The 26,119-nt window shown below is 45.3% G+C and overlaps 4 protein-coding genes across 4 annotated transcripts; 2 read left to right on the forward strand and 2 right to left on the reverse strand.

The window, feature by feature from the left end:
* Positions 1-19,740: 19,740 nt before the first annotated feature.
* Positions 19,741-20,512, forward strand: EV420DRAFT_1645877 (uncharacterized protein; the record flags this gene model as incomplete). The annotated part of the gene is made up of 3 exons (XM_060477834.1): positions 19,741-20,056; positions 20,132-20,407; positions 20,460-20,512. The coding sequence occupies 3 exons, from the start codon at positions 19,741-19,743 to the stop codon at positions 20,510-20,512; spliced, it is 645 nt and encodes a 214-aa protein (XP_060327793.1).
* A 664-nt stretch (positions 20,513-21,176) lies between these two features.
* EV420DRAFT_1621740 (uncharacterized protein) lies at positions 21,177-22,292 on the forward strand (the record flags this gene model as incomplete). The annotated part of the gene is made up of 5 exons (XM_060475734.1): positions 21,177-21,544; positions 21,565-21,568; positions 21,594-21,769; positions 21,821-21,923; positions 21,975-22,292. 5 exons carry the CDS (start codon positions 21,177-21,179, stop codon positions 22,290-22,292), a joined length of 969 nt encoding a protein of 322 aa, XP_060327794.1.
* Positions 22,293-23,533: 1,241 nt separating this feature from the next.
* EV420DRAFT_1274010 (uncharacterized protein) lies at positions 23,534-24,289 on the reverse strand (the record flags this gene model as incomplete). Its single annotated transcript, XM_060467803.1, has 1 exon — positions 23,534-24,289. A coding segment is annotated over one exon (756 nt), but the record flags the coding sequence as incomplete, so codon positions are not given.
* Positions 24,290-25,094: 805 nt separating this feature from the next.
* Positions 25,095-25,391, reverse strand: EV420DRAFT_1231729 (uncharacterized protein; the record flags this gene model as incomplete). Its single annotated transcript, XM_060466543.1, has 1 exon — positions 25,095-25,391. A coding segment is annotated over one exon (297 nt), but the record flags the coding sequence as incomplete, so codon positions are not given.
* Positions 25,392-26,119: the final 728 nt, after the last annotated feature.

The following is a 26,119-nucleotide window of genomic DNA, read 5'->3' on the forward strand; positions in this document are numbered from 1 at the left end:
AGCTCATAATCCTCTGAATAAGCCCCTACTTCTAACAACTAGTAAGGTACACGATCTGAATACAAGAAGCATGAACAGTCATAGAACAAAGATAGTTTCAAAAGTTACTTGTGAGTTCCCTGGTCAAAACAAAAAAGTGCATAAGTCCAGCCTAAGTCAAAGTTCATAGAATTATAATTTCCTGACTCTGACAGTATAATCTGATAAATGAAAGGAAGGAGATGTTCCTCTATTCATGCTCCAGCCAAGCAGATTTTCAGGTATGACACATCATAGTTAGTGAGCGCACTAAATATTGTTAATGTTAATGCAATCCTCAAAGTTTCATTTAACACCCATCAGTGTGCTTGTTAGTTAGAGTATAGCATGCTGGGTATAGGGTTCAGCCTTCTCATCACACATGCTCATCAGGTACAGTGCTGTGACTAAGTCCTGTTTTAAAATCTCATTGCTTCTCATGTTATAAGTTATGTTACATGTCAGTGCACTGCATAGTATTAGTGTCGGTGTGTCATTTTAGTCTGCTTACTCACTATATCTCAGTATATGTGTAAAATGTGTTAGATTGCAAAATTACATGTGTAAATAGGCTGTAGTCATAACAATGGGTTCCAGATGTGAGGACCTGCCACTGAACTGAACAGATAATAGTGGCCAACACACCTATCTTCTTGCAGTCTGCATTTACTAGCAACTTAGAATGAACAATACCATTAGAACAACATTACCAATTGCAAATTGAGAGATACTGTTATGCACCAACTCAAAACTGTTCAAAGCATGAGTCCTATGCATCACTCGCATTCAGTGATTCACAGTGAGGACAGCATTGACAAGTTCTCATGGAAGGTGGCAAGAGACAACTAGTCACAAACCAGGGAGTTTAGTAAGAGTTAGGAATATATAATCTTAGCCAAAGCTGGAGCTCAAGGCCACAGCATAGGCTAGCTTAAATACATGTTCGATCTACCTAATAATAAGTCCTGGCTGTGATCCTCACATGGAGAAGTGCGATCTCCAACAAATGAGCATAAAGAGCACATGTCATCTGCATGGAAGTGGGACTCCATCTGAATAGTCCTTATCCTGTAGACTTCCCTCAACTAGCAGTCTGCATTGTCAAACCACTAAAAAGCATGATGCCATCAAGAGAAGCATGATGGCACATGAGGTACATCAGTCATCTGGGATGTGGCAACCAGATAAACAGGTAGGAGGTTAAGCATGATGCAGTTGAGGTGCCAAGAGGTGCTGAGGTCCAGATAAGATAAGATAAGAAAAAATACAGATAAGGTCATGATAATACCCCCCAACTAAGACTGTCATTCTGACAGTCATTAGACATACTCACTTCCTCCACTGGATAGCCGTTTCATTTAACTAAGTATTCCATTATAGTCTGCCAGTTGCATCCTTGACTGATGATACAGTTGTGGTCCTGAAGTAGTTCCTCTACTTCATATTCTTCTTTGCTGTCTACAAGGTCAGACTCAGGTGGCAGTGGTTTCTCTTGGTTCAGAAACTCTGGGGGGACATATGGAGTTAGATATTGTTTATTGAACTTGTTGTGGATTCTCCAACCAGGTGGTAGCCTCAGCTCATAGGTGGAGGGTCCCTTCTTGGAGATTATCTTGAAGGGTCTGATGCATTTATCATCTAGATTTTTACCAGTCACAGGAGGTGAAGGTTGGTTGAGTCCAACCAGACTTTATCACCTGGTTAGTACTCCTGTGCAGGGCAAGTGTGTTTGTTGTAAGCCTTTCTCATAACCTCAGCAGCCTTGTGCAGAGAGTCCTCCACTATTTTGTGGACTTTCTGAAAGCTTGTGATGAAGTCAGTTACCAATGGTGTTTTTGATGGCCTCACTGTGGTTGGGCAAATTTCTCCATCTCGTCTGAAGATAAGTTTGATGGGGGAAAAGCCTATTACAGAATGTTGGCAGTTATCATGAGCGAAGGCTTCCCATTGCAGCCATTCACTCCAATTATCCTGTTTGTGGTTAACAAAGACTCAAAGATACTTTTTGAGTTCTTGGTTAACCTGTTCTGTTTGTCCATCCATCTGTGGGTGATAGGCTATTGATGGATTTCCTTGGATATTCATCATCATATATAACTCAGTGATGAATTTTGAGATGCATTGAGGCCCTCAGTCAGAGATGATCTTAGAGGTGGTGACCCCAAATCAACAAATGATCTTGTCGCATAGGATTTTGGCCCACCCACTTGATGAGAGTTCCTTTGTGCATGAAATTAGCACAATGTATTTTGAGAATCAGTCTACGATGACCAATACTGCATCATAGCTCTTGGATTCTGGAAATCTGGTGATTATGTTGATTGAAACATTTTCTCATGGTTGTGATAGTACAGCATTAGGATGTAGCTATTACGATTTTGCGCTTTATCTTATCTTATCAGCTCTCTCGTAATCTCGCTATGCTAAATATCCGGACTTGATCGCATTCACCATGCAGGTTCAGTACGTTTACCGTACCGTTGCAGACACTTGTAGTATATTTAGCACGACCCAAACTGTATTTAAGTAGCTCGACTGCAGGTCTTAAACCTCAGTCTCAAACTAAAGTTTATTCACCCGATAACTTAGTCTGAACTCACTCTCGCTCAACTAAGCGATAGCTCCCTGCACATAAACCTGCGAGCAACATAAGACGCCTGACCGAAGTGCGAGTCACGTCTAGTTGTTTGATCTTGTTTGTGAAATCGGTCGCTAACAATTAGTTTGAGACTTTCTTACTCTTCATCAACAACCACGTTGATGAACAGTAACGAATGAACCCCCTTGAACAATATCTCACCGACCTTTTTGGACTACAAGGCTTTATTGCCATAGCCTATCTCGCATTCCTATATGGATACGAATACCGACGAACCCAGGAGCCAGTCTCCGAAGAAGTTATCCCCGTCGAAGCCCCCAACCCGGAGGCTAGACGATCGCACACACCCCCTCCCAACTACATCGACGATAGACCCGAGCCAATCATCCACTTCATTTTCATCACAGACGACGAGTGGATCACAGAGGACTCCGACACAAGCGAGTCCAGTGAGTCCGACTCCGAAATGGAAGGATGGCCTGCACAGAGAGGCCCAATCGTTGAAGAAGAAGAAGAGCGAAGACTCTACGAACAAGGGGTGGACCAGCGTGTTCTCTCTCCCATTACCGAAGAGGAAGATGAAGGGGAAAGCGAAGGAAGTGACCCCTGGGACGCCCCTTCCCCCACATCCACCGAGAATTCAGCCGCCAACCCTGGATATGATTCCTACGGACAGCGCCTCTATCAAAGAGGGCTTAGACATCATCTGGGAGAAAGAAGAGAGGCTGAAGATGGAACTGGAAGCAGTTCAGATGAGGAAAGCAGCAATAGAGAGGAGGACTACGACAGCGACGAGCTCCCAGGGCCGCGCAGCAACTGGTCCCCTCCAGAGCTGGATTCCCGAGGAGAAACTTGGGGCAACTACTACGCCCGCGACAATTCATCAGACGGCGAAGACAGTTACCTCAACCTCGTCACCCGCCCGAACACCCCAATCATCATCAACGATCGGGCAGGGGAAGCCACTACCGAGCTCGACAACTGCGGACCCACGTACAACGCCGATGCCAGCTGCGATGTATGCAGACAAGTACAGGACTACGCCGACGTGTGGCTCATGTACGAGGGAATCGAAGCCCCTGCCTCTGTCCTCCCATATGCCATCTATCCCCTCGCACCAGAACACCCCCACGCGGCCCCCATCCCTTTCGTTGCACCCTGGGTATGGGACAGACCCTGAAGACCAGACTTCGATCAAGTCGTTCTCAGGGTCAACGAGTGGGCACGAATCATTCGAAACTGGAACCGCATCGTCACAGGAAGCACGGAGCCTTTTGAGCGAGTCAGACCGCTCGGAATTAGAAGAAGGAGAAATTTACGAGAACCCTGGAACAGGGCCGATTTCGATCTACAGCAGCAGCACAGAGTTGGAGAATACGGAGAGGAGGACATCATCCCGGAATTCGTGGAAGGATCTAGCTCGGGAGCCTACAGAGGCTGAGCTTGAAAATATGACTTATTTGGAGATGCTCAGATGGATCAAGAAGAAACTACCCCAAGAGCTATCATGGAATGGCTCCCTGCAGGGAAGATATTTCCAAAAGGAAAAGAACTCCGCAATCAGAGGCCAGGTGCTCTATCGCGAAACAGTATATCACACGAATCTCCTATGGAACCAGGTACACCCGGATGATTACACAGACCCCAGAGAACAATACCAAGTACCGGTCCCATCAGAAACGTCAAGTGGAAGCATGGTGGACTTGAGCCACCTATCGATTCTTAGAAGAACAGGGTACGTCGACCCTAGTCAGCTGTTTGTGGCCGCAGGGACCCCAGGAAGTGCAGGCACCGCAGCTGCGGTACCAGCCCAACCTGCCGCACCAGCTCCCGTGCCACAGGGCCCCCTATCTCCTCATCACAACCCCACATTATGATCTCTACCGAGACCCGCAGCAATTCCCATTCCTGCAGACCCTGTCCAGCCACCAAACACACCACCACTATTCATCGTCGGGGCGGCAAACGCAAACCCCTGGGGACAAGTAAAACCGCAGCTAGCGGATCCTCCCGAAAAGTTCAAAGGAGAGTCTAGTGACGTAGACCGATTCCTCAACCAGTGCGAGGACTACTTCAATGTATTCCCACAGCAATTCACAATGAATGCACATGGACAAAACCCCAACAGAGTGGTGTTCTGCACGTTCCGACTGGCGGATAAGGCACTACACTGGTGGAACCATGCCCGAGACGATTACTATGACGAAATGTGCGGATACCTGAGATATCCAGCGTGGCACGTATTCCGACAGATCATTGAGGACCAGTTTCGAACAGACGCCGAAATAGAACTCAAACTACAGGAGTTCAAATGAATTCGTCAAAACACATACAAATCGGCCAAAGAGTTTTTCCGGGACTTCGAACGATTAGCAAAGGAGTCTGGGAAACGTCATAATGAGGAATACATGATCGAAATCCTCAAACCCGCTATCCGAAAGAACGTCAAGACGGCCATACATGCCACCGGAACCACGCTACCATGCACCTATGCAGAATGGAAGTTCCGGGTAGAACAGATGGACTACAATTACCGAGTAGGACTGGCGGAAGATGCAGGCCGCAATCAGGGATCACAGGGACAGCAGAACAAGGGAACGGGAAAAGCCGGAAGCTCCGGGAATTCCCAGGGTGACAAGAAGACGGGCACGGGCACCACGTATGGGGGCCAGGGTCAACCCATGGAGATAGATCGACTGCGCAAGGAAGGACGATGCTTCCGCTGCAGTCACAAGGGTCATCGGAAGCAAGACAACAAGTGCCCCAAGGACGAAAGCACCTGGCTCGTCAAGCACCAACCCAAGTTCTCCCAGGCTCAAATCCGCGCCATGTACCAACAAGTATTAAAGGACGAAGAAGGAGAAGCCTCCACATCGAAGATCGAGGAGGTAAAAGACGAGCCGGCGGCGTAAGTGACAAACGCGCGTCGGCAAAGGACATAATTTCATTTAGTGGTGCGTCACAGAATCCCGCAGGTCGGACTAATGTACCGCATGTAGTATCTCGAGGCAATGGAATCACTTTCACGCAGTCACAAAATGAAATTACTCAGTCGCATAAAAAGAACGGTGTACAGGGGATTACCACCGTGCTCGAAGAAGAACCCCATTCAAGATCCTTGGCCACCGGTGCGAAAGCACAAGCGGCGTATGCTGCGCAAGGCAGCGGGAAACTTGGGATCAACCTCACTCCGTCGGGGGCAGATGACGGCACGGGGAACAGAGGAAGAGCGGCCGAGCCCAAGGTGAGCAGTGAAGAACCCCACTCGGGGGCGGAATGTACGTGCCAGCCACGAGTGACCGGCTGCCCCCATCGTGGAATGGAGCCGCAAGAGGGAACGCGAATCCTCAGCAAGAAAACCGCTGCCCCGCAAAGAACAGTCCAGACGACCAGGGACCCCATCCCTTTACAGCCTTTCACGGTACGTTTACCCCCTTCGTCGCTAACACATAATGGCACCGGGGGCTCGTGTTCCCCGGTGGGCGGGTTGGTGGGACCATTATGTGCCTCTCCTACTTGTAATAAAAAAACCATTTCCCTCGAAGAAGTGCCCGATGAGGAAGACGATTACAGTTACCAACAAAGTATCAAGACATGAGGGGAAGACCCGGTGATTCACACTGAGGAGTACCCGGACGACTATGAGGTGACCGAGCTAGAAGAAGAATATTATGACGACAAGTGGGATAAAGGGTGGCTTAAACCGCATAGCGCCGAATGGGTAAGAAGGAAGATGAGGCAAGAAAAAACGATGGAAGGGAAACTCGCCACTCTACACATGTGGATACACCCCAGACGCCTTATAGAAGTAGACGAGGATCTGGTCCTGGATCTCATCGGCTCTTCAAAAGAAACCTACAGGCAGCGAGAAATGTGTCTACAAAATATGGAGGACCTACGGGTGCCCCCCCAATATATTCGAGGAGGAAAAGGACGGAGCGTTAACATCCAGGTACAACTCGAGACCTTGGACACCGGCCAAGTACGAGCAGTCAACGCCCTAGTTGACAGTGGGTGCACGGGAAGCTGCATAAACCGAACGTTCGTACAGGAACACCAAATGAACACGGTAAAACTACCTAAAGCACAGGCCGTATACAACGCCGACGGCAGCCGAAATAAAGGAGGAGACATCACAGAAATAGTAGAGTTGCGCATGACCATTGGGGATCATCATGAAAAGATCGACCTAGCCGTCGTGGACCTAGGAAACATACCATTGTTCCTAGGACACGATTGGCTCAAACGCCATAATCCCATCATTGACTGGAAGACAGGAGCAGTAACACTCGCCCGGTGTACATGCCACAAGATACCCTTTCTATTACCTGACAACGACCCTGAACAAACCTGGGGAACTGAAGTAGAAGAGGGAGACACTATACTGGTGATAGACTTCGAAGAAGCCTTTCACGTACGGGCCATGGGAAGCAAGGCCAACGAGCTAGCCACCAAGGCTAACGAAAGGAAGAAAGCCAAGACGTTCAAAGAAATAGTACCGGAACCATACCGGGATTACAAGGACGTCTTTGCGAAGGAGAACTTCGATGAATTACTCCCGCGTAAACCATGGGATCACGCCATCGAACTTATCCCAAACGCTCAAGCCAGCCTAGACTGTAAAGTGTACCCCCTAAACCCTACCGAACAGGAGGAGTTGGACAAATTCCTAGACGAAAACCTAGAATCCGGAAGAATTCAACCATCCAAGTCCCCTATGGCATCCCCTTTCTTTTTCATCAAAAAGAAGGATGGAAAACTTCATCCCGTACAAGATTACTGGAAGTTAAATAAAATGACCATCAAAAACCGGTATCCACTTCCCCTTATCGGGGAACTGATGGACCAACTAAAGGATGCCAAGTACTTTACCAAGCTGGACGTACGATGGGGGTATAACAATGTAAGAATCAAGGGGGGAGACGAGTGGAAGGCGGCCTTCCGAACAAATCGAGGACTATTTGAACCGATGGTGATGTTCTTTGGACTCACAAATTTGCCCGTGACGTTTCAATGGATGATGAACGACTTATTCAAAGAACAGATCGCAAGGGGAGACGTCACCATGTACTTGGATGACATCCTTATCTGTACCAAGGACAAGGACCGACATCGCGGTGTGGTTCGGGAGGTTTTAGCCATCCTCCGGGCCAACAACTTGTTCCTTAAAGCGGAGAAGTGCGAATTCGAGATACTAGAGACCGAGTACCTCAGAGTAATCATCAGCCAAGGATCGGTGCGCATGGACCCCGTAAAGGTCAAAGGAATCACAGAGTGGCCCCAGCCCACCAAAAAACGAGAACTACAATCGTTCCTAGGCTTCACCAATTTCTACCGACGGTTCATCCGGGACTACAGCAAGCACGTAAGACCGTTAACCCAGCTCACGGGAAAAGCCAAGTGGCAGTGGGGAAGAACGCAAGAAGACGCGTTCCAGGAAATCAAAAGGAAGTTAGCTGAAGAAGTAGTGCTAGCGATACCTACCCGAACAGGGAAGTATCGCGTGGAGGCAGACGCAAGTGAAGGAGCCATAGGAGCGGTACTGTCGCAGGAACAGGAGGGAAAGTGGAGACCGGTGGTGTTCCTATCCAAGGCCCTAACCACCATGGAGCGAAACTATGAAATTTACGACAAGGAACTTCTAGCAATCATGCTCGCACTGGAAGACTGGAGGCATTATCTCATGGGAGCATACCAAGACTTCGAGATATGGACAGATCATCAGAACCTCCAGTACTTCCGAAAACCTCAGAAGCTCAATCGTCGGCAAGCCAGATGGGTTACTGAACTCGCCGAGTATCACTTCACCCTACACCACAAACCGGGAACCGCCAACAAGAAGGCGGATCTATTATCCCGAAGGGCGGACCATGATCAAGGAAGCGAGGATAATAAAGAGGTTGTAATCCTAAAACCGGAAATGTTCCGAGCCCTAATCATGCCGAGCGAGGAGGAAGTCCACAAGAAAATACGAGCCGCGCTACGCGATGTAACCCGGTGGGACAAGGGAATAGAAGCATCCCTCCATCACCCTAGGGGGATCACCCAGCAAGAAGGCCTAATGTACTACGATGGAAGGTTATATGTTCCCCGAGACGCCAAGCTACGAGGGGAACTAATAGCCATCCATCATGATCATATCACCGCCGGGCATCCGGGCATTGAAAAAACCAGGGAGCTCATTCAACGAAATTACTGGTGGCCGAAGCTGAAACAGGACATAGAAAAGTATGTGAAGGGATGCGAAGCATGTCAACAGACGAAGACCAGCACTCAGAAGAAGAGAGCACCGCTACACCCACACTCGATACCCTCTCAGCCGTGGGAGCATATCACGGTCGACATGATAGGCGAACTACCTAACTCCAATGGGTACAACGCAATTCTTATGATTGTAGACCATTTTTTGAAGGAAGTCATCCCAGTGCCCTGCTCCACAGAACTATCCTCAGCCGGATGGGCCAAGATCCTTAGGGATCATGTATGGGCAAAACATGGGATGCCACAGAAGGTGATCTCGGATAGAGGGCCTCAATTTGTCTCCAAGTTCATGAAGGAGCTATACGAAATGCTGCACATTCAAGGAAACCCATCCACGGCGTATCACCCGCAGACGGATGGCCAAACGGAGAGGGCAAATCAAGAAATCGAGAAGTACCTTCACATATTCATCAACCATCGACAAAATGACTGGAGAGAATGGTTACTGCTTGTGGCATTCCAACATAACAATCGAAAACACTCAGCCACAGGATACTCTCCTTTCGAAATCAACCACGGGCAAAAACCTCATCTTGCGCCACTCACAGTGAAAGAAGGAACGAACCCCGCTGCCAGGGAATTTGTGGCAGACATACAAAAAGTCCATGAACAAACAGCCAAAGCATTGGAAAAAGCAGCGGAAGCTATGAAACGACAATACGACAAGCATCAGCGAACGGCGATAGAGTACCAACCAGGAGACAAAGTATGGTTGGACTCCACAAACTTACATCTTCCTCGACCAATGAAGAAGTTAGGAGACAAGCGCGTCGGACCATTTGAAGTGTTATCCAAACATGGCGCCTCCGCATACAAATTACGACTTCCTGTTGCGTGGAAAATCCACGACCGCTTTAACAAAAACCTTCTCACTCCATACCACCCACCGGAGTTCCCAACCCAAATACAGCCCATAGCTCCACCACCGGATCTAATAGACGGACAAGAACAATACGAGGTAGAAGAAATCGTGGATCGAAGAGAAAGGGCCCCCCGATGAAAAGAAAGAAGACGAGGAACCGGAATCGAATACCTTGTCAAATGGAAGGGATACCCGAGAGAGGAAAACTCTTGGGTAGACAAACAAGACTTGGACAATGCCAGGGATGCAATCGAAGACTTCGAACAAGTGTCGTTCATCACTCGTCCACCCGCTGACTGGTGGGAGGGAAACGATGAATCTGACTCCTGGTCAGAAACAGAGTCGGTAACCGAATCTGAAGTCGATCACCCCTTGGTACAGGCAATACAAGAATACCTGGTAAAACCAAACGCACCCTCGCTTGTAGGAGCCTACCTTCCAAAGCCAAACGATTTCACAGTCGGGACGACTGCCTTAACAGGGGGGTAATATTACGATTTCGTGCTTTATCTTATCTTATCAGCTCTCTCATAATCTCGCTATGCTAAATATCCGGACTTGATCGCATTCACCATGCAGGTTCAGTACGTTTACCGTACCGTTGCAGACACTTGTAGTATATTTAGCACGACCCAAACTGTATTTAAGTAGCTCGACTGCAGGTCTTAAACCTCAGTCTCAAACTAAAGTTTATTCACCCGATAACTTAGTCTGAACTCACTCTCGCTCAACTAAGCGATAGCTCCCTGCACATAAACCTGCGAGCAACATAAGACGCCTGACCGAAGTGCGAGTCACGTCTAGTTGTTTGATCTTGTTTGTGTAATTGGTCGCTAACAGTAGCAGAGCTGCCTTCTGCTGTGTGTTGGTCTTTGTCCTTTGACATGCCTCACATCCTTGTTAGTGTTGCCACAGCTCAGCTTATCTCAGCTTAATGCTGAAGTTGATTTTGAGCCATTGAGGATAGAAGGGTAGGAGGAACAAGAACACAGTTTCTGATATTACCAATAAGTCTTGTGAGTGAATGAAAACATCAAAACACCTGTCATTTTGCATATTAGTGCAGTCAGAGCAAACAGCTCAAAACTGACTTCAGTGTTAAGCCAAGGTAAGCCAAGCCATGGCAACACTAATCCTCATATGTAGGTTTCCACATCCCTTTGAAGCCTGGGCCACCAATACTCTCTTAAGACTAATTCTTTGGTCTTTTTGATACCTGGATGCCCTGTGGAGACGTGATCATGATAGTGGGAGATGAGTTCTCCCCATAATGCATGATCATAGGAGACATTGATACATCCGTTGTAGAATAGTAAGTGGTCCTTTTCAGTGACCTCCTTCTTATAGTTGAGGCTTATGGTGATCTCTTGGTCCCAGCCTTGTTGATCTCCTGTCACTCTTCTGATTTTGCCATGGATTTCTTCCTCTGTTGGCATTATCAGAACTCAGAAAAATTCTGGTTTCAAGAGGACAACACCATCATTGTCCTTCTTGCCCTGGTTGTGGTCAGCCTTCCTGTTGAACACTCCAGGTTTATGGTGGAGCATGAAGTGGTACTCTGCCAGTTCAGTGACTCACTGCACTTGTCTGCAGTTGAGTTTCTGAGGCTTGTGGAAGTACTGCAGGTTTGAGTGATCTGTCCAGATTTCAAAATCTTGACAGGCACCCATAAGATAATGTCACCATTCCTCCAAGGCGATCATTATGGTGAGCAGTTCCTTGTTGTAAATCTCATAATTCTGTTCAGTCATGGAAAGAGATTTTGACAAGAATGCGACCAAATGCCATTTTCCATCTGGCATTGCCAGGATGACTCCTATTGCAAATTGGCATTTGAGTTCCTTGAACACTTCTCTTTGTTCTTTTCTCCAGGTCCATGGGACCTTCCCTGTAAGTTTCATCATTGGTTTGACAACTGTGCTGTAGTGCCAGATAAATTACCAGTAAAAATTTGTGAACCCTAAGAATGATTGTAGTTCTTGTTTCTTGGTGGGTTTCAGCCAGTCCATGATTCCTGCAATTTTGATGGGGTCCATTTTGATGGAGCCTTTGCTAATGATAACTCTGAGGTACTCTGTCTGAAGTACCTCAAATTTGCACTTTTCTGCTTTTAAGAACAATTTGTTCTTTTGCAAGATCTTTAAGGCCTCCCACACAATCCTTTGATGTTCAGCCTTATCCTTGGTAAAGATAAGGATGTCATCAAGGTAGATAGTGACCTTTCCTTGAGCAATAAGATCTCTGAAGATATCATTCATCATCCATTGGAAAGTGGCGGGCGAATTGGTGAGGCTGAAGAACATAACCAGAGGCTTGTAGAGACCTCAGTTAGTGCAGAACACTGCCTTAAACTTGTCCCTGTCCTTGATCCATACATTATTATACCCCCACCAGATATCAAGCTTGGTGAAGTACCTCGCACCCTTGAGCTTATCCATAAGATCTGAGATAAGCGGTCAGGGGTAACGATTCTTGATGGTTATTTCATTGAGCTTGTAATAGTCTCAGACAGGTTGCAGCTTGCATTCTTTTTTCTTAACAAAGAAAAAGGGAGATGCCATGGGGGACTTTGAAGGTCAGATTCGTCTGGTCTTCAAGTTTTCATTGAGAAACTTGTTCAGTTCCTCCTGCTCCTTGGAATTCAAGGGGTACATCTTGCAATCTAGACTGGCATTGGCATTAAGAACAAGCTCAATGGTGTGATCCCAAGGCTTGTGAGGGGGGATTTCATTGAAGTTTTTTCTTGGTGAAAACATCGATGAAATTTCGGTAGTATTTGGGAATGATTTCCTCAAACAACTTTATTTCTTTCCCCTTACTGGTCCTGGCTGTCAGTTTATTGGCTTTATATCCTATTGCCCATACATGAAAGGCTTCTTTGAAGTCTATGACGAGAATAGTGTCTTCACCTTCAACTTTGGTTTCCCACCACTGTTCAGAATCTTCATCTGGAAGTCAGAATGGTATCTTGTAGCAGTCACAGCATGCCAACATTACTGAACTAGTATCCCAGTCAATAAGTGGGTTATGTCTTTGTAGCCAGTCATGGCCTAGGAAGATAGGTGTCATTCCTAGATTAATGATGGCCAACTTAATTCGTTTGCTGTGGTCCCTGATCTTGAGTTGGACTTCCACAAATTTAGTGATGTCACCCTCTCTGTTGCAAGTAAAATCTGCATTATAGACTAGAGTGGGATGAGCCACTTTGTGTATGGTAATACTATGATCATGGGTCCACTGCTGATCAATACTGCTTCCCATACAGCCACTGTCAATCAGGGCCTTTATGGAGTGATAGGCCATAGTGTCAAAGGTTTCTAGTTGTAGGGCAATGGTGACATTCTGTCCCCTTCCTCTGCAGATGTACTGGGGTTTGGTAAGCTGGTCCATATGCTCCAGTTCATTATATTCATCCAGATAGGACTCTCCGACTTGGCCTTCCAAGTTGGCAACTAGTTGGGTATCAATCTCCATTCTTTATCAAGGATAAACCCACTGCTTGAAAAGAGATATCTTCTCTTCTGGAGTCTTGGCAAGCCTAATAGCTCGCCGAGTCCAGGCAGCTCCAAATGGCTTCAGCCATAGGGAGTCATAAGGGTACTCCACTGATGTTGGTTTCATTGGGGTCTTCCTCTTGTCACCATTTACTGTAGGTCCCAAAGCCCCTGCCTCTATAATTACTAAGTTGTTTGCCCTTTCACCTCAGTGTGAACACCCACTCAGGTTAGTCAGGACTTTACTGGATTTTAAAGAGTTCTATAAACTCTTTAAATAACTAAAGTCATCTTCTTTATCAGTGACTTCTTCTAAAGTGACACATACCTTTAATGGGGACTCACTGTCTCCGGTTCAGCCCTCTTGATCCTTGTAGGTAATTGAGTGTTATGGTTTTTCCTTTTTATCTTATCTTCAGCAGCTATCTAATCTTGATGCACATCTAATTCAGACCAAGTGCGCAAGACCTTGCTTTATCCAGATGATTAACAGACTATTCCAATGCTGCACTATGCATTGTCATGGACAGTATGTACATTGCACTGCTAACATGTGTAAGTCAACCAGTAGTAGCTATTATTAGAATCCTGAACATGTATATAAGTAGTAGCCTCCACTGGCCTTAACTCCAGCTTTGGCTAAGGTTTAATCTACCCAACTTGCTATTAGCTCCTCACTCCATGACTATCTAAGTCTGATTACCAGCTCAATCCCCAGACATTGCCTACATCGTCTACAATTCCCCGAAGTGTGAGAGAACGTGGCCTTGTTTGATATTGTTTGTGAGTTGGTGGCTAACATTGAGCTTTTTTGGCCAGTGTCCTCTGTCATAGAGGTGGCTGCCCCTGGGGAGGTGGTACTTTCAAAGATGTGTGGCATGTAACTTCCCCCAGGATCAGGGATCAGTTCCATCACTGGATTATCATAAGGGGTACATGAAGACCCCAACATGACTTTGCCCACTCCTCCACCATGTCCATAGTTTCCTATCTGGATAGTAGATGATGATATTGTCACCTTGACTGGTGCCAAACCATCATCTACAGGAGATCCTCTATTGCCTGTCGAACTGGCTACTGGGAGATGTAGAATTGCTTATTCTTATGCTGGCATCTCTTTTACCTCCTTGATAAATTAGCAAGGTCTTCCTCTTTCATCTCAGCCAGGATAGCTCTGAGGTGAGTTGCAAAGGGTCAGGTGAGCACTTGTTATCCCACCTGAGGTGTCTGGTGTGTCTGCACCAGAAGCATTGCCTCTATTTCCTGAGATGGTCAATGTTCATGGGCTCACCTTCATCACCATATGTGGTTCCAGTGACATCCCTCTTGTCGCTCCTCGAACTTGTTGAAGAGCCTCCTCTGGGCCTGGAGCCTGTGGTGCCACTGGGATATCTGCTGCCTTGTGCAACATGAACTCGATAGTTCTCATCCATTTGGCTAACTCTGCACTTCCACTCCCAGTAGGTAGTAGGGTGCATGTTGTCTCTGGCTAAAATGATCTGTTTGACATTAGGTCAGATTACGAGGGTGATGACTTCCTCCATTTCCTCATTGTTGTGGAAGCACTCAGCCTCTACTGCCATCTCTTAGAACTTTTCGAAGAATTCCATGGCCATCTTGAACTGCAACTGCTGCAGTTTCTTTCACTGGACACATTTAATTTGGACCTCCACTACTTCCCAGAATTGTTTGCAAACACTCTCCTGGAAGGCTTCTCAGGTGGGAACACAATGCCTTCAGTTGTGTGGATCCCAGTAATGACATTGCTGGTGGATCCACCACTGCATCATGTTCCCATCAAACAGAGAGGCCATAGAAGACTACTCGCTCCAGTGGCAATCTCCCAATGATTTGGCAGATCAGGTGGCAAAGGAGGATTTTCAGGGTGAGGCAGGGATTGTAGATTCAGATCACTGTGGGGCGAAGGTGGTCCTGGGAAGGAGGGGGTACTGGTGAAGGTCCACCACCACCACCTCCACCTCCAAGTCCCTTAGGTCCACTGCCACCTCCTCCTGGTGTGGCTGGTGCAGGTCTGCTCTCTGATAGTGCTGAAGGTGCAGGATCTCTGCCCATGCTTTAGGCATGGAAACCACTTCCTCCTCCTCTGGCCTTGAGTCCCAGGGCACTGGAAGGTACCCAAGTAGGGTCGAGGATTGGGTTCCCCTGGCCCACAAGTATTGGGGATTCCACACTGGAGGAGAACATGTTAGTAGATCCATAGTACCACTTTCCTAGTGCTATGAGATGGTCAGGGTGTATCACATTCCAATGTCTGGTGGCATGGTACAATGTTTTGATATGGAGGATCCTGTCCTCTATATCTGAGCCCATAAGCACTGCCTTATAGGCCTGTCCTTGGTCAGATGTGGTCCAGGTCATCTCATATGGTAGGCACCTCCATGTCCAGTCTAATATTGGCTTCCATGTTAGACTATAGATTTCTTGGTCAGTGAGAGGCAAGAGAGGTTGGGGCTGTGTGCCAAACTGGCTCTGAGGATTCATCTCCTTGATGTCCTCCTGTCTCATCCTCTCCAGCCATTGTTCATATGTCTCCTCCCAGTCCTTGTTCCCAGGCAGGGAGGAATGGGTCTTCAACTGCTTCAAAAGTGGTTCTTCACCCTCATGCTCTATTTGTTGCCCTCCAGTCATCTGTGTGGTCTCTTCCAGTTCGTTCATCAATGATTCGGTTGAATACATCAATGTAGTACCTTCAGGCTCCTTTATGATAGAGCCGCTCTTCATCTGAGTCAACTCCTGGTATGGCAGCTCCATCTACTCGCCCTCTTCTGGGGGTCAGTACTCTTTAACATTGGTGAGGTTGGGTGTAATGAACAGCAACTGCTCCTAACAGAAATATGAAGGTGCCAAAGATGCTGAGAAAGATTGTGGTGTTTCTTTCTTCAGGAATAAGCAGCATAAAGCTCATCATGCAACAACAAGTATTTATAAGGCTCTGGATAATGTGATTACCATCGTAAAACAATGGTAGAACAATAGTAAGGGCAAGTGGTTACAAGCTTCAGCTAAATGTTAATATACCAACTCAAAACTATTCAAAGCATGAGTCCTATGTATTGTTGCCATGGCTCAGCTTATCTCAGCTTAACGCTAAAGTTGGTTTTGAGCCGTTTGCTCTGGCTGCACCAACGTGCAAAATGACAGGCGTTTTGATAGTTTCATTCATTCAGGAGATTTATTGGTATTATCACAAACTGTGTTTTTGTTCCCCCTACCCTTCTATCCTCAGTGGCTCAAAACTGACTTCGGCGTTAAGCCGAGATAAGCTGAGCCGTGGCAACACTAGTCCTATGTGTCACTCGCATTTGGTGATTCGCAGTGAGGACAGTGTTAGTAAGTTCTTGTGGATGGTGGTGAGAGACACTTGAGTCACAAACCAGGGAGTTTGGTAGAAGTTGGGAATATATAACCTTAGCTAAAGCTGAGGCTTAAGGCCACAGCATAGGCTAGCTTAAATACATGTTCACTCTACCTAATAATAAGTCCTGACCATGATTCTCACATAGAGAAGTGTGGCCTTCAACGAATGAGTGTAAAGAGTGCATGTCACCTGCATGGAAGTGGGACTCCATCTGAATAGTCCTTATCCTGTAGACCGCCCTCGACTAGTGGTCTGCATTGTCAAACCACTAAGAAGTATGATGGCACATGAGGTACATTGGTCATCTGAGATGTGACAACCAGGTAAATGGGTAGGAGGTTAAGCATGATGCAGCTGAGGTGCTGAGAGGTGCCAAGGTCTGGATAAGATAAGATAAGGAAAAATAGAGGTAAGGTCATAATAGATACAGAATGTGTGGGGACCAGAAATCAACAGGTGAGTGGTTTACTTGGTGGCAAATAAACCTGTCTCAAGACAGTTCCAAATTTTACCCACTCTGGGCACATTGCTGCAAATTTTTGTTTTAGTTCTAGGGAATATTTTTTCAAAATAAAACTGCAAAATAGGCAGATTTTGCATATTTTCCAGCATTTTATTGAGTCTTACCTCATGTCAGTTTGTTATTGGCATTAAGTACAGCTGCATCCCATTTGGTCAATGATGCACTGGGCTGTTGGGCCAGCCATTGCACCCTTCTGCTCATCATTTGGGCTCACGAAAATTATTGCTATTTTCAAAAATGATGAGATTCTCAAAAAAAAAAAAAAAGTTTTGACCCACCAGATGCCAGCCCGATCTCAGCCTGCGCCATCTGAGATAACCCACAACTGTTAACGAAACAACCTATGATGTTAATCGTCATGGCCCCTGAATGCAGACTCAGAGGTCTTTTTGCGGAGCCCAAAACTTTTTAATTTTTTTTTGAATTCTCATCATTTTTCGAAATAGCAATAATTGAGATAGAAAAAATAATATATTTTTAGTTCCTATCTTGACCCCACCAATCTGACACCTAGATGAATGCAATTGCCCCAGCCTGAATGTAGTTAATCATGAGAATATATCATTTCCAATTTGGCAGCTTAGAAATTTTTGAAGTCTGCATAAAACCTCACAATTTTGTGGTTAGGCAATTATTGTATTTATATAGTACATGTGTATGCTCTATTCTGTTAGATGTAGTATTAGTACAAGATGCACACAGACTACATATTTGATTTTTCCTGCCTTTTTCGTTTGCTATGCATAGCCTCACATCTCAGCTTTTTACCAACACGCTGAGATGTGAGTACCTCCACATATATTCATCCTAACAACATACTTATCATATTGTAATGACACTACATTGTCTTATTCAGCATTGCTTGCTCTCTTTTTCTCTCAAGCCTGCCTTCCATTACCACATTCGAGCTACCTACCTCATAACTCTCATAACTCCAAGTGGTTATGGGCCCTGCTACCAGCATGTCAATGATAACTGCCATAAAGCTAGTAAGCACAACAAAGCTCACAGATGATGGATCAAACTAGATAGTGTTTGAAGAAAAACTCACCAACAAGTTTCTCGACAAGGGTCTTGGCCAACACCTACAAGAAACTGCTCATGTACCCCCTTGCCCAGTTGAGCACAAAGAAAAATTCTACTAAAATACCAACACTGCATTTTCACACCCTCTCTTAGATGATGACCTGGAGAAGCTGGAGGATAAGCTTGAAGAGTATGAGCAGAAAGAGGCAAAGATGTGCATCATCATTTATGAATCCATCTCTGACTCTACCTTCAATGAGATCAAGGGCAAAGCAACAGCTACTCTTGTCTGGAAAAAGCTCATTGCTATCATGACTGGCAAAGGCAATCTCATATAAAAACACCTCCTTATCTGGCTCAGCAACATGTCCTGCCCTGACAAAGGCAACATGTGAAAACATCTTGGCAAAATGAAGATTCTCCATGAATGTATTGAGGGTATGGGCCTAAAGATCGAGGACAATCAGTACACCTCAATGATCCAAAAATTGCTCCCACCTTTCTATGACCACATCCACTGCACCCTCTCTGCTGCCAGCAAATTCACTGGAAAGCCTCTCATGTTGGACATCCTTGTTGCAGTACTGCACAAAGAATGGGATGAAGAAGTGGCATCAAAGGCCACAGCTGAAAATGTGGTGATGTCTGCACAATGACAGAACAGAGGGAAGGGTCAGGGCTCTGGAGGGAAGTTGAAGAAAAAGCCAGACAGATCCTATCTTGAATGCATGAACCTGGCATGTGGTAAAACTGGCCACCTCATTGCAGACTGCTGGTGCAAGGGTGGTGGAAAGGTGGGTCAAGGTCCAGCTTTGAAAAAGAACAGGGCTAAGAGAAAAGGGAAGGCAAAAGAATCAGTGTCAGCAGCCATTGATGAAAGTGATGATGAACATGTCATTGCTGTTGTAGCTGACAACAATGATGACCTAAATGTAGCTTTAATGTGCACGTCAGACTACAAGGCCAAGGGTGATGCTCACATAGCAAGAGGAGAAGAAGTTACAGCAATAGCTGATTGTAGAGCTTTGAAAACATACTCACCCAAATGTTGGAGATTCAAAAATTACACCAGCATTCACCTGAAGCTCATCAAAGCCATGAATGGAGAAGTCTTCTATGCAGTAGATAAAGAGAACCTTCAATTACCATTACCTATAGGTGAAGGTCAGAAGCCCATCATTACAAGATTTTAAAATGTGTATTATGCACCGAAAATGGCATACACCCTCATATCTCTATCACATGTCAGCTGCACTGGATTTCCCATCCACATTGAACCCACTGACTATACCATGTATATCTGCACACCATAACCTGATGCTAAAGTCATAGCTAAGATCCCCAAAGCCAGAGGCTTATATAGTCTTGTCCCCATCCATTTCAGTGAGATTTCGCTGTGTGAGAGGATTGGATCATGCCACATGAGTGGAGTGTGAAAACAGTGGACAAAAATCTCACTGAAACATCTAGGGCATTTGGGTCGCAATTTCACCTCTCTCCTGTTTTTGAAATGATAACATGAGATATCTGTTCTCATATAGAATACTGTAGCCCCTGTAATTAAAACCCACTTTTCTCATGCAAGGCTTTCATGAATGGTCTACAATTGTTTACAATGATGTTTCTGACCAAAGTTCTCAGTCAGATTCTAGTTCTGACAATTCGGACCATCTTGATATGCCTATCCCCCCATTCTCAAACCCCAGTACTGCTCCTCATGAACAAAACTGCATGTCCTCAACTCCGGATGTTGCCCAACAGGTTCTATCTGTTCTTGACCATATGAGAAATATAGGGATTACTTTAGCTGAGTTTTTGAATGCTCTCAGTTGGGGAAATGATGCATGCATCACAGATCCTAGAATTCAAGGACAGCAGACACAGCTTATGAAGAGTGAGCAGCTGCTCCAAATTATCTAACATTGGTGGAAGCCACCCTAATCCTCCACTGCTCACACACGCAAACCAGGAGCCAAAGGAGGTCGGATAGCACTGGCCAAATTCATGCAAGAGACCTGGCCCATGGTGTTGAATAATGAAATGGAGAGATTGGCAGTGTACTTCATTTCTTCATCCAAAGAAGAAGATGATGTCTTGGAGAAAAGTCTCACCAGTTTAGACTTCCCTACTATTATCAAAAAGATTCGTGAAGAAGCTGTACCCAATCTCTGGGTGACATTACATTCCCTGGCTTACACTCCTACACAAGACCATAGAAATTGTAAGAAGGATCCTGATACCATAGGTTTGGTTCCCAAAATCCCAGCTCAGCTTGCGCACTGACCAAAACCCTACAGGTCGTTCTCATGATAATTTCCATGATGTCCTATACATGCTCTCACAAATGTAATTGATTTCAGAAGGTGTTCTTGATTTACATGAAGTTCCAAGGACTCTCAGCAAAAGCTTTTGAGATTCTCCATGCCCTGGGTATCACAATGAGCTTCAAATGGACAACTGATGCTGTGACACATATGTCTCACTGATCTATGCTCAAAGTCATGGCATATATGGCAAGGTACCCATGGCTTATCTCCTATGATAATATAAACATACCCTTCTGAGTCTTCTCGCAACATCTGGACAAGAACAGCAAGCTTGGTAATGGAATGGCAGTGACAGTATACATAAAATGCACAGCAACCCCTCTATTACCCACTGCGAACCGAGACCTTCAGAGACAGAGATCTGTGGGCATGAAGAATCTGATTACCTTTGCTGATGTGATGAAGCTCGCCATCTCAGCTGAGCCTTGATTATGACCACATGCCATTCACCATGTTCTCTGTTTCATTCTAGAGGCACCAGAGTTTCAATTCATGACATATTCAGGCAGGAAGGATGATGCACTAAAAGGTCCCAACCCCATATGCAACCTTCTGCATGGGCCAGAACATAAGACACTCCAATTCTTGCTCAGGAGCATAGATATTCCTGAGGCCAGTTATGAAGATAATCTATGTCTGATTGTGGAGTTTCTGAAGCAAGTTCAGTTGGATACACTGGACAAGCAGATGGTGTTGGCGCTAAAGAACCTCATCACATGGTGCAGAGATCAACTTACCATTGATCAACTTTGTGGACTCTCCAAGTATCATGCTATGGACTCAAATTCATATGACCAGCTGGATTGGATGTTACTTGTCTTTGGTTGGTTTTACCTCATGATGGCATTTGCTCAGTCATTGCATAAGCAATATCTGGGTACAACAAAAGGAAAGGGTCTGCAAACATCATTCAATATAATGAAGCAGAAAGGCTTGCTTACCATGTTGATACGAGGGCCCTTCCACCACAATTTGGATGAGGCACTGAAGCACATTGCTGAGGCTCATATCATGCATGGATCAAGCAATGCACTAAATGCTATGGATTTACAGGGGTCGGATCAACTTGACGAAGCCAAGTGACAGAGTATCATGTTCAATCAGGACATGTTGCAATATCTGCTCTTGGATGATGCCATCAAACATGGTGATGTTGGGATGATGGAGGATTTCCTACCTCAGCTACTGTTCTGCTTTCAAGATGGTGGTAACTCCAAGTACATGACTGAGGTATTGGAGTTACTACAGGCACTTCATTGGGAATGGCCTGAGGAAGTAAAGTGAGTAGTGCAGCATACCAAAAATGATGCTACTCACTGGACTGGATACAGAAACTTTGTTCATGAGAATTGTTGGGTCCTCAACATGGCTGGCAAGTCGAACTCATATGTTGCCATTGATCAAGTGCAGGAGTATAACATCAAGGACATCAATGTTCATCAGCAATGCTGTCACCAAAGACAAAATTGATCAAGATATCTATAGGTCACCTACCATTCTGAGGGCCCAAATATCAAGTGGGATTATCTGAAGAAACTACATCCGGCCATTCCTGTTATTTGGTCCTTGTCAGAGCACATTGAAAAGCAGTTTGGAACACTGACTCGAGGCAAGAAACACACAATACCAAAGAAGAAAAAAGATGTCGAGACTCTCACAAAACTCTTTTGGGACTCTAAATATCATGACTTCAAGGCCAGGCAGAAATTACAGGCAGACAAGAATAAGGCAAGAGATTATATTGGCGATGGTATAACAAAGCTGTGGGATGGTCAGGCAATGGCAAACTGGGTCAAAAACTGATCATTCAAACAATCCACCACTGAAGACTAGGTCAATGATAGTGACATCAGCAATGATGACAGCAACAATGAGAATAGGGAAGATGAACCAGGTGATCAGGCTGGAGGCCTATAAGTTGGTGCTGAACTGTCACCATTGAACCAATGAGAATCATTAGGATTATATAGCATCAACAGATAGGCAGCCACATGGTTATAAAACATGCTAGGGGTCAAATAGCTGATGGCCTATAAGCATATATAAAAGTACTAGATACATGGAGAAGAGTTAATGTGAGGCACACCAGAGAGTGTGAATACAACACATTATTGGATGGTGTCAGAGGACTTTGTGGTATCCATTGATGACCTGCTTCCTTCTCTGCTGCCTTCCTTGCCTTTTCCTCTGCTCGATGTGCCTTCTCTCAGCATTCTCTCTGTGCACATTCCTCTGCTGTCTTCTTTTTTTTTGCCTCTCAACATTCCAATGTTTCAGTATTTCGATGCTTATAGTAATCATTGTCATACTTCTTCAACAATTGCAAAACCTCCTTGCCATGTACATCAGCAAATATTCATAGAGGATTGAGGGACTTGAGGTTGTCAAGAGTTCGCAAACGTGCATTTGAGGCCAGAGATGAGATCATCTTGTTGGGAAGGAGCCCAGGTGCAGTAAATGATGCAGGGAAGTGTCACAAATTCACCCCTATTTTTCACTTTAGTCATTTGCTTCATGTCATTCTTCCTCGATCGTCATCCAATTCTCATCATCACTCCTATCCAGTTCATTTGTAACCTGCTTGCTGATACTCCTGTATCATACCATATGTCCATCACCATATCATTGTTCTGATCATCAACAGTCACTTCCGCATCACTTGATCCCTGGTTCGTGGTGGACGAGCTCAGGCATTCTTACTCAGATGGAGTCCTGACCACAAGGGACACCGCTCTTCCAGAACCTCGCTCACCTCATTGGCCGCTCACCATTGGGTACAGTGTAGGACCAGTCCATGAGATGGCCAAATTAAGAAGGACAATGGAGGGATAACAGGAGCTGTTTTATGCCTGATTGGGCATCGTCAGCAGGAAGTGTGCTATTCTTAGAGTATAACTGTACTATCTCCAGCTGACATTTGTACTGAAAGTGCACATGCCAGAGGGCATCAGTGTGAAATCATCTTATCACAGGATTCCTACTCAATGAGACACATCATGTCACACTGGCAACTTACCGGCAATGCTCAATATGATAATCAGGATCTAATCAGATTGATACTGATCATCAAGCACAATTCCCTCCTCCTCCTCCTCCTTGCTGGTATCCTCATCACTGGAGAGTGCTTCGACCTGATTCTGAGTGTACTTTGGGAAAGCCTTTTCTATCTCTCCAAAATCAGCTAACTTTGGCTTATCCCCATGAGTTGAGTGCCCATTTCTTTTCTTATCTTGCCATTCTAGCAGGGACTGATGGAAGCATTCATGCTTTTTGTTGTTCCTGTCCACACGTCTCTTATCTTCCTTTGCCCACCAAGCTGTTGCCTTTATCTGTTTGCATTGCAACAGCACGTGTTGTGCCTTTTTCTTTCTTGCCCTTTCTGCCTCTTCCTTATGAGCAGTGACCACCCCAAAGAAGGCATCCCCAGTCATCATTTTTAGCAGGCCATTGCCCATGATGTCTCCTCTCTTCCTTTTACTCTTCTCCTTTGCTGACTGCAGCTGCAGCTGTGACTGACCGATGTATATGTTTTGCAAAACTGCAGTTGCCTGCATCCCAATCATACTCCCTTTCCAGCATATATTCTGACCTTCTGACTCTTGCAAAGCCTCACATAAGTTCGCTTCATGCTTTGTTTGCAGCTCCTGATTGAGGAGGTCACTGTATTTCCTTTTTAATGGAGATATTACTGATGTTACAAATTTTGGAGGACTCAATGAAGCATGGAGGGGTGCAGATGACACAAGAAATAATGCTGAAGATGACACAAGATCTTTGAGGATGCTCAGTGGAGTTGGAATACTGTGTAGAGACCTTCCAGGCTAGCTTGGGGAGAAGACAAATGGTCAACCTGATGGCCAAATCACTGGTGCCTGAGGTTCAGGTGTGTCTGACCTGTCATTGTCATTCACATACTGATCCTTGATGCAGGAGGTCATCAGCTTTGACATGTGTTGCACTGGACTGGACTGCAGTGTAGGCATCACACCCTCCATTGATGTTGTGAGACTGGATGCCATCATCTCCTCACTGATCATGTCAGGATTGAAAGGTATGACACCTGTCTTTTTAAACACTGCCATAATATTCTCTGGAGTGAGCATGGCCACATGAGCAATGCTATAAATTTTCAGGAAGTTTGATTTCATGACTTTTTGATTTGTTCTCCGTTCGTATTCATCATGCACCTCACTCCACTGCTGCTTTACAATGCTGAAGATCACAACATCAAGGCCCTGATATACATGGGTGGAGTGTGAAGGATAGCAGAGCACTTCAATGGCATGGGTACATGTGTATTCCAGAAACTCACATGTGTAATGGGAGTTATGACCATTCACCAGGAGCAGATGATGATGGCCTGCCGCTTTTCTCTTGGTCTTCTTGTTGAAGTCCTTTATCCATTCAATGCCAATTTCCTGGTCAGTATATCCTTTCTTCTGATATCCAATCCTATCTTCTGTGAGTTTGATGTTACTGATTAAGCATATTTACTCATGACATGTTTAAGGGATTATTCTGCTTCCATGATGTTTGATAACCTTCACCTTTGAATATAACAGCAGGAGACAACCATGTCCCATCTGCGCAAATAGTTGTGATTATAGTGATGTTCTCCCTGTCTCTGCTCCATTGTTGGTGCTGGATCTTTGCTCCTTGTGGGCCATAAACCCTTTCTTTTACTCCTATCCCAGACTGAATTCCAGTCTCGTCTGTCCTGTAGATCAACTCTGGGGGGATGACATCATCCCCACCACCTTCTTCAATCATGGCTTCCAAGAGTGTAAAGAACTCTTCTTTAGTGTGTGGGTTTACAGCTCGTGCATGTGAGTGATCCAGAGGGTGGGACCAAAATGATTGAATTTCATGAGAGTGTTTTTCCATGAAGTGCTTTGCCCAGTTCTGCCTACACCCTTTGCTGGAAACTCGCCATCGGCTCCATAACATGCCCAGCAAATTTCATTTACATGCTCTGTAAGATGATCTTTTGGCAAGTTTCCTTCAAGCATTCCTTCTCCAACTCCTCGCATATCTTTCTCAGTCCCTTCCTACTTTCTCCAGGTCTCAATGGCTGTGACATCTCTTCTTGATACTTTTTTTCTGCTTTTTCCATGTATACATCATAGGCTTCATGTGTTATTTATGTCTTTTTTGTCATAGACTTGGTGCGTCCAACCATTATGGCAATATAAAGCTGTCCACAGCGGATTTAGACGTGGATATATGTGATGTGAATAAAAGCCAATTAGTGATGCATAGAGAAGAAGAAAAATGTCCAGATTGGGTTAGTGTGTCCCAATATGGTAATTGATGGTGTGACAAGATAAGCCAGGCTGAAGTCAACTGGCTTTTACTCCTCAATGCTCGCCTGATCTCACACCCCCAAATATGGTGTAATTATCCTTACATATGGTATAGAACTTCTTTTGTTCCTTACCGGAGTGATCCCACATCCAATATGAACTACAGTGACCTTTTATTGCTGAGACTGTCTCATTTGGATGGTATATTGTCAGTTGCAATAGTATTATGCATCTAATTGCCTCGGAAATTCATCATTATTCCATGTACATATCATATCATAGTTTCTGCATAAAGTCTGAAGCTAATTCACCCATGAGGGAAGCACC

Source organism: Desarmillaria tabescens, assembly GCF_030435595.1.
Source record: "Desarmillaria tabescens strain CCBAS 213 chromosome Unknown EV420scaffold_32, whole genome shotgun sequence".
Lineage (NCBI taxonomy): Eukaryota > Fungi > Basidiomycota > Agaricomycetes > Agaricales > Physalacriaceae > Desarmillaria > Desarmillaria tabescens.